Here is a 12,018-nt window from a genome sequence, read left to right as displayed (position 1 = left end):
GGACAGAGTTAATTCCTGGAGCAACCAGCAGAGGGGGCCATGGTGGTGAGCACAGCCCGTTACACACAGTAATGTAATTAATGCAAATCATGTGTTTCTGGAAAATGGATCCTAACTTGATATCCATTTTTGATGAGATTATGTGTCTGGTTGATAAAGATAATAGTGTTGATGTAACACCCTTAGACTTCTGTAAGGCATTTTACTTGGTACTATGTGACATTTTGACTAAAAAACTAAAACAATATAAAATTAACATGGCACACATTAAATGGGTTAAAATTGGTTAAATGGCTAACTGAGAGATATTTGTAAACAGGGAATTATCATAGAGGGGGGTGTTTTCAGTGTGGATCAACAAGGATCAGTTGTTGGCCCTACACCATTTAATGTTTTTGTCAGTGGTCTGGAAAAAAACATAAAAATCATCCCTGAAAACGTTTTGCGAATGACAAAAAAAAATGAGGTAATGGTAAATAATGAAGACGAGAAGTCACTGATTCAGAGCAATCTGGATTGCTTGGTAAACTGGGCACAAACCATGTGTGCTTTCATATGGCCAAACATATACCCGTATAGACTTAGGAACAAAGAATGTTGGCCATGCTTACAGAATGGGGGACTTTATCCTAGGACCCTGTGATTGAGAAGAAGATTTGGGGTGTGTGGTGAAGAATCAGCTAAACATGAGCTCCCAGTGTGATGTTGTGGTCAAAAGAGCTAATGCGATCCTCAGATGCATAAACGGGTGAATCTCAAATAGGACTAGAGGGGCTCTTTCACCTCAGGAAGTTCTGGATAAAAGAGTGAAAGAATTGTATGAGGACAAGTAAAACCAGGGCAACTAACAGGAGCCAAAACAAAACTTGGGTTACCACTCAAAATTTTTGAAATTTCATTAGTCAGTTCTGTGTGCTCAAGTGTGACATAAGCAATACTCCATCTAGCTGAAAACTGATAAATGGTGAATAGTAAATGATGTATTCCTACATAATCAAGGTGCAGCTTATTAGTAATAATAACGAAGGGAAGGAAATTGGAGGGAAGAGGGTGTTTGTTTTTAAATACCCAGTTTTTAAGTTGCATGTTCCGTTAAGCATAGAAATAAAATATCAAGGGAGGAAGAACAGTTTTTAAAGTGAATGGAATTAGGAGATCTGGGTTCTGTTCCCAGCATTGGCAAAGACTTGCTTTGTGACCTTAGGCAAGTCATTTATTTTCTCTCTGTGCTTAGCCTCAGCTCTACAATGGGCTCTGCACAGGTCCAAGATTTGGCCCACATAGTGCTCATTGCAGGACTGGGGCCTTACTTTGTTCATATTTTTTTTTAAATGGGGACAGTATAGTTACCTAATCAACAGGGATGTTGTGAATCTGTACTGTGAAATTCATCCATGTTTTGAAATGCTTTGAGATGCAGGGCACAATAGAATTTCAGAATATCTATGCTCTATAATTAAAACATACAAAAATGTTTCTTCTGATTCAATGATATTATTTATCTATCAGTTTCTCCAAAAAACTAATTTCCATTTTTTAAAGTCACTGAGAGAAAGTCATCACTAATATTAACAGATAACACTGGAGCATGGCCTCATATCACAAGGGATTAATGTAATACATTTCAAATAAGTAGTTGTGAACATTACGGTGCCCCGAGAAGATGCCATTACTTGTATAGTTGCTGTCTCACTAGAGGAAAGTGAAGTAGCTGCATGTGATTAGCTGGTTCATGGAAATTAGAAATGAAAGTGACTTACTAGATCTTCTTCCCTGCCATTATAGGATTGTTCCCTCCAGTACTTTTGTTTATAAATGTCTCCAAAGAGAGGTCTTCTATCAATTCTCTTGGGAAACCATTCTACAGTTCAATTGATCTCATAGTTAGGAACATATTCTAGAAATTAGCCTAGCTAAGTTGCTGTAAAGATGTGGGAACTAGAATAAGACTCTGCAGAGCCTAGGATAGCTGACATTCCCATGGTGCTACCGAGATACAATGAGGAGCCCCAGTCAGGGGGCATTGTGGAGAAGGTCCCACAGGAAGTACTGCTCAAGGGACCCAGAGTGACCCTGATGCCCTCTGATTGACCATCTACCTTATGTAACCCTGGAGGGTACCCCAGGGAGTTGTCTGGTCAACAACAAAGACTTCGGGCCTGCTACGACTCCAGATCTTATCTCCTGATCTCTGGTCTCCGATCCCAGTTTGACTCTGACCCTGGTTCTTGCCTGATACCACCACTGGTCTATGACTCCAGCCTGACTCTGAGCTTGATTCCTGCCTCTCTATTCTAGCCTTGTACTATCTCTAGTCTCTGACTCCAGCCTGACTTTGACCCTGACTCTAGTGATTCTTCTGACTCCTGTTCATCGAGCACTGTCCTTGACATGTGGACCATCGCCCAGCTGTGACCACTAGGCCAGCCCGCCTATGTCTGGTCCCTTACAGTTGCACTGTGCTAATACCCAGTACAAAGTGGCAGTAAAGCCAGGCTAGCTGGCCAGTTGAGGATTCCTTCTGCCCAGTACCTTCTACATCACCACCCCTATTACAGTTCCCAGAGTAGAGGGCATGGTCTGGGCTAAGACAAAGTGTCATGGTAATCCCTACTTTCTGGGTCACCTTAGGGGTAAGTAACAATCGATGTACAGTAGAGTAGTCCAAACACTAGCTTAGCATCCAGGAAGCATAAAGTTGGCTTAAAACCTTTGTCCCTCCTTAGACTATGCCAAGCTTAGTTCAGACATAGCCCAGCATCTGACCAATTAAATCTAAATCTTCCTTAGTTTCATCCAGTTAACATTACATTATGCCCCTTTAGTCCCATCACATGCATGTAAAACACACATACACAGAAGAATCACTCCCATGTACTACTGAAATGCAGGCATTTCTGGGCAGAAGTTGACAGCTGTTAAATTACACTAACAAATCAAGTCTTAAAGTGGAAAAATGCCACATCTAATTCCAACTACTGGGGTAATTACAGAAAATAGAACACACATAGACTGGAATTTGGCAACACATTGGGGCTAGGACCCTATCATGAAAGTGTCACAGGTTTTTTAATGGCTGCAAGTAGTCAGGGGCTGTGCTTTTCAGAATTATCTTTAAAAGATATATGCCACTGTCTAAGCTTATGGAAAACAGACCTTCCTTTAGTTATGCTGGCTCGTAATTTGTTTGATAATTACTTCTAACCGGTTCTGAATAGCAGTCCCCAAGGGTTCCCTCCAGCAGTAATGGTATCAGAGAAATTCCATCCAGTTAAGGGGAAATTATCTGCACACACAAAATGAATATTTACCACTTTCATTCCTGTAATTTACCACTGCGAATGTGGTATTTCCCGTGTTTACTGCAAGCGCTGTGAATGCCACAGTAAAGGTAAACATGCCAATTGTTAAATAGCACCCTGTGAAGTTGTATTCTGTTGCACTACATATAGCTTTATAGAAGTGATAAGGCATGATTCAATTAATAATTTCAATTTCAAAGGCATTACTATTCTTTTTAGTGCAGTAATACCTCAGAGCCTTTGGCATAGCCCAGGACCCCATTGTACAAACACAGCCCCTGCATGCAGAAAAGTTAGAATGTGTCCCCTCAAAATATTAATGGTTACATTTGTTTTATAACAATCTCTCCATCCACACATGAAGAGATTTAAAGAGACAGAAAGCGACTTGAAATATAGCCATATGTCAGCATAAACAGATGAAAATCACAGTTGCCAACTTTCACAATAAGCAACCGAACTTTCGCAGTAAGCCAAACATCAAGCTAATCCCATTTCAAAACAAGGCCAAAACAAGCCAAACCCTAAGAACCCCAACACTCTATGTGACTAGATTCCCCCAGTGTGCAGTTTGGGACTATGGTGGACTTGCTGTGCACCCCAGACTCTCTCGCCACCCTTGCCCCTGCTAGCTCCTTGCCCCTGCTTACCAGGGTCCAACCAGATGGAGCAACAAGCTACAAGCCAAACAAGCAACAAGCTACAAGCCAAAAAGTAACCAACAAGCAACTCACAAGCCAATTAAGCCAAAAACAAGCCCAATTTCTGCATTTTTTTCTTGGATTTGACATGTCTGATGAAAATCAGTAATTTAATGGGACATTTTTCCTACCTCTGTTTTCACTGGTTGCTGTTTTTGTTTTAGAAAACTGTTTATTGTTTTCATTGACTTGTCAACTTGAATGCTGAGCTAAGGTCAAGCTCCAGTAACAACTAAACAATGCAAAGAAGTGTAAATAGGCAATGTATGAATGGCCAAAAGGTGCTTAGCTCCCTTACATGCCAAAGAATGACAAAGCAATTGACATCAAGGAGGAAACACTTTGAGATCTAAAGTGAGTTCAGCTTGAAAGGGAAGCAACAATATGGAGTAACATAATCTGATTTAAATAAAAGAGAAGATGGCATCTTTTGTACAATGGACAGATAATAAGTCTTCCAACATAAGGTATATATTACAGTATAACTAATTCTACTCTACCTAATTCTACTCCAATTCTACCAATGTGATATATACCATCATGTGCCAGCAATGCCCCTCTGCCATGTACATTGGACAAACTGGACAGTCTCTACGCAAAAGAATAAATGGACACAAATCAGACTTCAAGAATTATAACATTCAAAAACCAGTCGGTGAGCACTTGAACCTTCCTGGACAGTCAAAACAGACTTAAAAGTGGCAATTCTTCAACAACAAAAAACTTCAAAAAACAAGAAACTGCAGAACTAGAATTAATTTGCAAATTGGACACCATCAAATTAGGCCTGAATAAAGACTGGGAGTGGATGGGTCACTATAAAAACTAAAATCTAATTTCCCCATGCTAATTTCCCTCTACTGTTATTCACACCTTCTTGTCAACTGTTTGAAATGAGCCACCCTGATTACCATTACAAAAGTGATTTTTCATCCTGTTGATAATAACCCACTTTAATTAAATTGTCTCGTTAGAACTAACCCGCCCACTAGGTAAGGTAACTCCCATCTTTTCCTGTACTTGTAAGCAGAGGCAGGATGAGCTCTACCCTGACATCTCTTGGTGAATTACGGTGAGTGTGGAAAAGAATTTCAGAGGCTGATCGTGTTTGCATAGGCACATCCACACCGCCTAGCATAGCCCATGGCAGCCTAAAATGGTTACTTTCACAGCTGTGGGATCCCCAATTTCTTTGTTATTGGGGCAGGAGGAATAAAGTGTTGTCACCCTGATTAAGTAAATGAGGAACTGTGAAACTGTTTTATGATAAAGGGTTTCACTATCAACTAAATAGCACTTGCTAGACAAGGGATATGGGTTCCAAAACCCAGTGAATTGAGAGAGGCTGGGGACAGGTATCTGTAGCTGGTAGTGTAGGCTCCTTGTGTGAACCAGAAGCACCAGTTCTACCTACTTCTCTCTCCACTGTGGAATATCAGAGTTGATTTTTGGTTCCCTTAAGAATCTAGATTCAGATTACTGAACTGAACTTACTTTGGGCTAATGGTGCACTAGCACTGGGGCTCCTCTACTGTGAGCTGAAATCACTAAAAAGCTGGAATTGCTGAGCTGAGAGCACTGAGTACTGTGCTAACTAGTGGGGGAACCTGAAGCTATACTGCCGAGAAGAGCAGCTGGCAGAGCGGAGTGGAGCAGCTGTGGAGCCACGGAGGGATCACGGGACAGCTGGTGGAGCAGAGCAGCTGGCAGAGCGGAGCAGCTGCGGGATGAGTGGAGCGGCTCACAGAGCGAGCGTAGCCGAGCAGTTTGCGGGGACGGCTGGAGCGGATCACGAGACGACTGGTGGAGCAGAGCAGCTGGCGGGGACAGCTGGAGGAGCGGAGTGGAGCGGCTGGTAGAGCGGAGCAGTTCGTGGAGAAGGCGGAAGCAGAACTCCACGGAGAGGCAGGGCCGTTGGCCTCGGACCACGTAAGGTAGCCCTTTCTACCCAGGCTGCGGGAGGGGGACCTCTGCAGATAGACTTTCGAACTCTGGGGCTGCACTGACCCGGGACAGAGACTTTTGGGTTGCGGGACTTTTGGGACTGTGGGTGATCTTTGGGGGTTGCTGGACTCAAGAGCCCAGGGAAAAGGACGCGGCCCAATTTCCTGGGGTGGGTCTTTGCTCACGGGTTGGTCTATGAACTCTAGTTAAGGTGTTCTCCCAATTTAATGCTTGTTGTTTATCTCATGTAATTAAACCTTTTCTGTTACACGGAGACTCTGTGCTTGTGAGAGGGGAAGTATTGCCTCTTCGAAGCGCCCAGGGGTGTGTGTAAGATTTTCCCAGTTCACTGGGTGGGGGCTTGAGCTGGTTTTGCATTACGTTGTAGGAAGGGACCCCTATGTATTGAACTCGGCCCTTGCTGCTATCAATTCAGCCTGGCAGAAGGGTTACATACTGTTATATATATCTTCCTACTGTATTTTCCACTCCATGCATCCGATGAAGTGGGTTTTAGCTCAGGGAAGCTTATGACCAAATACATTTGTTAGTCTCTAAGGTGCCACAAGTACTCCTCGTTCTTTTTAATTCTCCTCTATTCATAAAGGCATTCTTAGACTGCAGTCATTAATGTAGCATCTGAGCATCTTCCAGTAGTGCATTAAGCAATGTGATTAAAATCTATCATATGTTTGTTCTCCCCTTCTCTCCTCAGGGAGAGAAGTGCGTGCAGTGTGTGTGTCGTTTGTTTTTTTAAATGTATATTTATGATAGAGAAGAAAGGGTTGAAGAAATGTGCCTTGCACTCGGAGTAGAAAGAGGAGAGGTTTGTGATGGCCCCTACTTCCACGGAATTCATTCCACAGTCTCAGACTGGTGGCCAAAAATGTTACATCTCCAAGGTAACAGTGATTCACTGTACTATGCTATAATCGTGAACAACATAAAGATTTTTCTTTTACAACCCCTTTGCTAAGCACAGGGAGAAATGCTCAAACATGAATGCATATTATTCAAGAAAAGATACCACCACTTGGTTCTGTGTTGCGTGCATTACACGGTTCAGCTGCATCTTGTTACTCTGTAATGCTATTACTGAAAAATACATCAAAGCAGATTCTGATAACCTAACTCATCTTGAATAGAATCTCTGTTTGTAACTTAGTCCATCTTAAGTTCAATGACTACTTGTGGCATATGTAGACTGGAGTAAAAGTACTAGAATCAGAACCATAATCATAACCAGTAAGACATTTTATCATATCTTGCCTGAACACAGCTTAGTATGTAGTCTTTAAAAGGCTACACTATTCTCTGTGACTATTTCTTTGCAAGATACAAATATTAATTTTCTAATCTTGGAATGCATGTGCCAGTGGCTTTACTTTTATCCTTTGCCAGTCTAAACTTTAATTAGAGATGTTGAGAAAGAGACAAAGAAATATTTATACATTTAACATTCCAGAAATAATGCTTATCCTTGTCACCAGATAGACCATGAGCTCTTGAATTAATACTAATAACTTTTGCATTAAGATATTACTTTAAGAAACACCAAAAACTTGCTACAATAGTGTGGTTATTTGTATTAGTTCAGACAGATGAATTTGCCAGTACAAATCACTGATTACCCTCATTCTATATTTTGCTGTAATATATTTTAAAATGTCTTTAATTATATTTTGCAACCACAAATTCACCTTCAAGAATGTGAAGATGTTTACTTGATTGAAGAAGCATTTTCTTTTTCCTTGAATAAACCTTGTACTTTTTAAGTGGCACATGTCAAAAACTGTGCTCCTTGTACTTTCAAAGTCACTTTGGTGCAAAGCAGTAATACAGGCATTTTTGCTAGTACATTATAGATAAGGAAAAGGAATGTTGGAATTTACTGAAACGTAAACCAGCAGATTTATAAAATTATTTAGGTATGAGTCGCTTACATTACAATTAATTGTGTCAGAAAATGTGCTTAATTACGGCATATGTTCCAACAAGGTGGCCATTATCATCCACAAATTTTATTTAGTATGCAGTAACAAACTGTGCGACGGACAATACCATACATTTCATTTCCCATGCATGGCTGAGGAATTTGTGGTCTTTCTTAAACTTGTGTAGTTGGACACAATGTGAGATGAATCACACTCTATTTCTTAGCATTATAAAACTGCACCTCTCTTAGGACTGGACATTTTACCCTATTTCCAATCCTAAAACACAATTGCAAATGGAAAACACTAAGAAATGAATCACTCGTTCATGCCTCTTTCACACCATGTCATTTAGTAACTATTCTTTAGGTTTTGTTGTGTTATAATAAATGTGATCAGGCACAGAAAAGAGCTGGATAGCATGAAATTTCCATGTATAATTTGAGAAGGCTGCATAGTCAGTATGCCTTAGAACTGAGTGGCTACAACTCCAGCTGTAAGTGCAATGTAGCTTATTGTTAATTACCAGTTTCAAAAACACTTGGTACTTATGGACTGGGTTTCCTTCAAAAGTCTCAAAGTAATACACAAAGATTAACTAAAGCTGTGAGGGAGGCTTTATACCCATATTGCAGATTGGGAGCTAGGCCGAAAACAAGTGAAGGAACTTGTTCAGGGTCACACAGTGAGTCATCATCAGAGACAGAAACAGGCCCTGGATTCCTGGGTCCCAATTCAGCAAGGTACATGCCCAGCATTCAGCACATGAATAGCTCCACTGAAGCCAAAAGGATTGTTCATGTGCTAAAGATACTAAGCATCTTGCTGAGTTGGGGACCTGATTTCCAGCTATGAGCACTACACTGCCTACAGATCCATCAGTGACATTGGGAGAGTTAAAACTATTCTAATTATGAAGACATTTACATTGAAATATATTGAGTGAGGATTCGGCACGACTCGAATAACATAATTCATAGAATTTGAGACAGTGATTTCTGCACTGAGTCCATAACTCCTGGTTGAACTATAGCACATCTGTTAAAAAGACCTCGAATCTTGATTTAAAGAGTTCAGGTAACAGAGAATCTACCACACCCCTAGTAAGCTGTTCCAATCCTGCAAACCTGTGATCCTGAAAGCTTTAGGTAAATAAATGTTCATGTATAAAATTCCCTTAACCTGTTGTCTGTTTTGTATGGGTGTTACATACAGTCATGAAAACGAAAGGCTCATTGCTTAACACAGGTATGCCAATGGGGGAAAAGGGGAGAGAGTGTGCAAATGTGTGTCTCCCCACATGCACAGCAGTGATGTGTGTGGCCTTCAGCAAGTCACTAAATCTTCCTGTATCTCATGTTCTTCATTTGTAGTACAGGGATAATAGCTACCTACAGCATTGGGGTTACAGGAAAACTTAATGCATTATGGTTTACAAGAGTACTTTCTGGGAGAATTCTGTGCCACTGCGCATGCACAGAATCCATGTGTCCTGCAGATTTTTTTCTCTGCAGAAAATACATTCTGCTGGAGAGGCTCTGCTGTTATGCGTTTTGCCCAATAAGAGCTGATGTGGCACCAGAGCAAAGGCAGCAGACTCACCACTCTCTGGCCATGGCAGTCAGCAGTCAATAGGGAGAGAGCAGAGGCTACATCCCTCATAGTGCCCTGCCTCCGGGGCCAGGACATGGGGGTGACAAAAAACAGAATGGGTACATGGTGCTGCTTGGGGATCACATAGACTGGAGTTCAGAAGCTCCAGTGGGGGAACAGTCTGGGACAGACGCTGAATGGGAGTGGGGGTGGAGGGATGCTGAGAGGTGGGGGTGGTGGAGTGAGGGTGCAGGGACACACGGGGACAGGGGAGATGTGTCTGACTGATTGGGAAAGACTACGGGTCAGCCAGGGTCTACATGGTGGAGGCTCCCCAACAGTCCCTCCCCTACAAAAAAAAACCTGTTCCAATCTTCTCCCACCCACACCCAAGAACCCTCCAGGTTCACTCCCAGGCTCCTTCCCAGAAATTACTTCCCTCAGCTCCTCTGTTCCCCTGGGTTCCCCAAAGCCTGTGCACTGCTTCTGAAATACATTTCTGAATTGCAGATTAAATGAATTATTCCTCAGAGTTCTGTATGAATATGCCTAGTAAGGGAACTATTTGTTAAAAAACATTCCCTGAATCTTTTTTGTCTGTATAGTTACATACTTGCTGACAGGTATTTTGAAATAAAATTACCAAAATCATTGAAACTGGTGTGCTTATATTGTGTTATTTTGACAAATAAAATATGCAGAATTTTGTAGAATTTTAAAATATTGTGCGCAGGATTTTTAATCTTTTTGGTGCAGAATTTTTTATATATTGGGGCAGAATTCTCCCAGGAGTAAAAGCTTTGAGATCCACAGGTGGCAGGCAGTGTATGAATGCAAAATATTATTTAATAATTCCATCATATTTTCATACCAATATTGTTAACTGGGAAAACTTCTGATGGTGTATTATTCAATACTTGCATATCAAACATACCAGTTATTTTGAACACTTACAAAACCCAAGTTTTTTTTTTTCCAGAAACCACCTAAATGTACCAATTAGGTATCTTCATACAAAAGCCTTGTAAATGCCACTTACTTTTTTGTCTTTGTTGTATGTGTTGAAAATCTCTTGTGCTCTCTCTTCACCACCATCAGTAAACAACATAATGATCTTATTGCAATTAGCTCTAGAGCCACTGTGCTGTAAGAGATTCAAAGAGAAGTATGATTTTAGTTCTGGCTCTCAAAAAAAAAAATGCAGAAGTGCAATATAGTTCCCAGAAACACGGTTCAGCTCTGAAGGAGACGGAATGCCTCTTTTTTATGCATTGTGCAGAGAAAAGCACATTATTTAAGTATTAATGGTTAAAACCTGACGTCACTGGATATGTTTACACTTCAATGAAACAGCCCCCCGGCTAGCCCTGGTCAGCTGACTGGGGCTTGTGTGAGCTTGGGCTGAGGGGCTATAAAACAGCAGCATAGATCTTCCAGCTTGGGCTGGAGGGAGGCTCTGGGACCCAGCAACGGAGAATGTCAAAGCTTCTGCTTACCTCAATGGACCTAGGATTTCACCCAATAAGTCTGTGTTCAATATAGTATTTCTAGTATATATCCTGCTTTTTGTCACCAAGATATTAGTATTATTAGTGCATCAGTTCTGAAAGAAACTTTCCCTCACCCTTTAAAAGCCAAATTATGGTACACCTCAAATCTGACAAAAAGCAACATTGTGGTAATCAGGTATGTTCCACCCAAAGAAGCATAAGGGATCTGCATGGAATAGGGTTATTTGGGGTGAAGGTAAATTGCATATTTGTTAAAACAAAACATGCAGATTAAATCCTGCTCCCAAATTCTCTTCACTGGATGCCTGAATGTGACTCAGACAGTGGATATCTTGCATATGCAATTCAGAGAAGAGGACCTGACTCCCTCTTTCCTCCCACGCTCTGGAAATTTGAAGCCAAATTTCCAGAGCATGTCTCAAGTTGGGATCCCAAGTGCTGAGACGGTCAAACTCTCTGGCCACTCATTTGGTCCTTAAACTGAAGATCTGAGGTAAATAAATTACCACTCAGCTCCCAGTGAACTTACCCAGGGCCAGTGCAACCATTTAGGCAAAACAGGCGGCCGCCTAGGGCGTCTAGTGGTTGGGGGCACCTAAAAGTCCCCTCAGGTGAGGAGGTGGAGTGGAGGTGAGCTGGGTGGGGGGTCGCGCAGGGAAGGCTACCCGCAGTAACGTGGGAGACGCACAGGGGAACAGCTCCCTGCCCCAGCTTACCGCCACTCTGCCTCCTCCGCTGAGCACACAGCCCAGCTCTAAGTCTCCTCCAATCAGTGCCGCAAGCCTGGGCACGGAGGAGAATTAGAGCAGCGCCAGCGTGCTCAGTGAAGGAGGCGGAGCCGAGGTGAGCTGGGGCGGGCTACCCAGGAAGGGTTAGCTTCCACGGCGGGAGGTCTCCCAGGCAGGGTTAGCTACTGTGGCAGAGGGGAGGGAAGAGGGGGGAAGTCTCCCCAGGCAGGGTTAGCTGCCGTGGTGGGGGCGGGGGAGTCTCCCCAGGCAGGGTTAGCTGCTTTGGCGGGGGAGGAAGTCTCCCC

The 12,018-nt window shown here is 42.3% G+C and overlaps 1 protein-coding gene across 4 annotated transcripts in view; it reads right to left on the bottom strand.

The window, feature by feature from the left end:
- Window positions 1-12,018, bottom strand: part of CACNA2D1 (calcium voltage-gated channel auxiliary subunit alpha2delta 1) — a 613,296-nt gene that overhangs the window by 121,145 nt on the left and 480,133 nt on the right. For all 4 annotated transcript variants that reach the window (XM_050936798.1, XM_050936799.1, XM_050936801.1 and 1 more), the window contains exon 11: window positions 10,514-10,618. In XM_050936798.1, coding sequence (XP_050792755.1) covers window positions 10,514-10,618 — 105 coding nt within the window. The remainder of the gene's footprint in view (window positions 1-10,513; window positions 10,619-12,018) is intronic.

This window comes from Gopherus flavomarginatus, chromosome 1, assembly GCF_025201925.1.
Source record: "Gopherus flavomarginatus isolate rGopFla2 chromosome 1, rGopFla2.mat.asm, whole genome shotgun sequence".
In the NCBI taxonomy this organism is placed as follows: Eukaryota; Metazoa; Chordata; order Testudines; family Testudinidae; genus Gopherus; species Gopherus flavomarginatus.
This window is presented reverse-complemented; position numbering and strand designations above follow the sequence as displayed.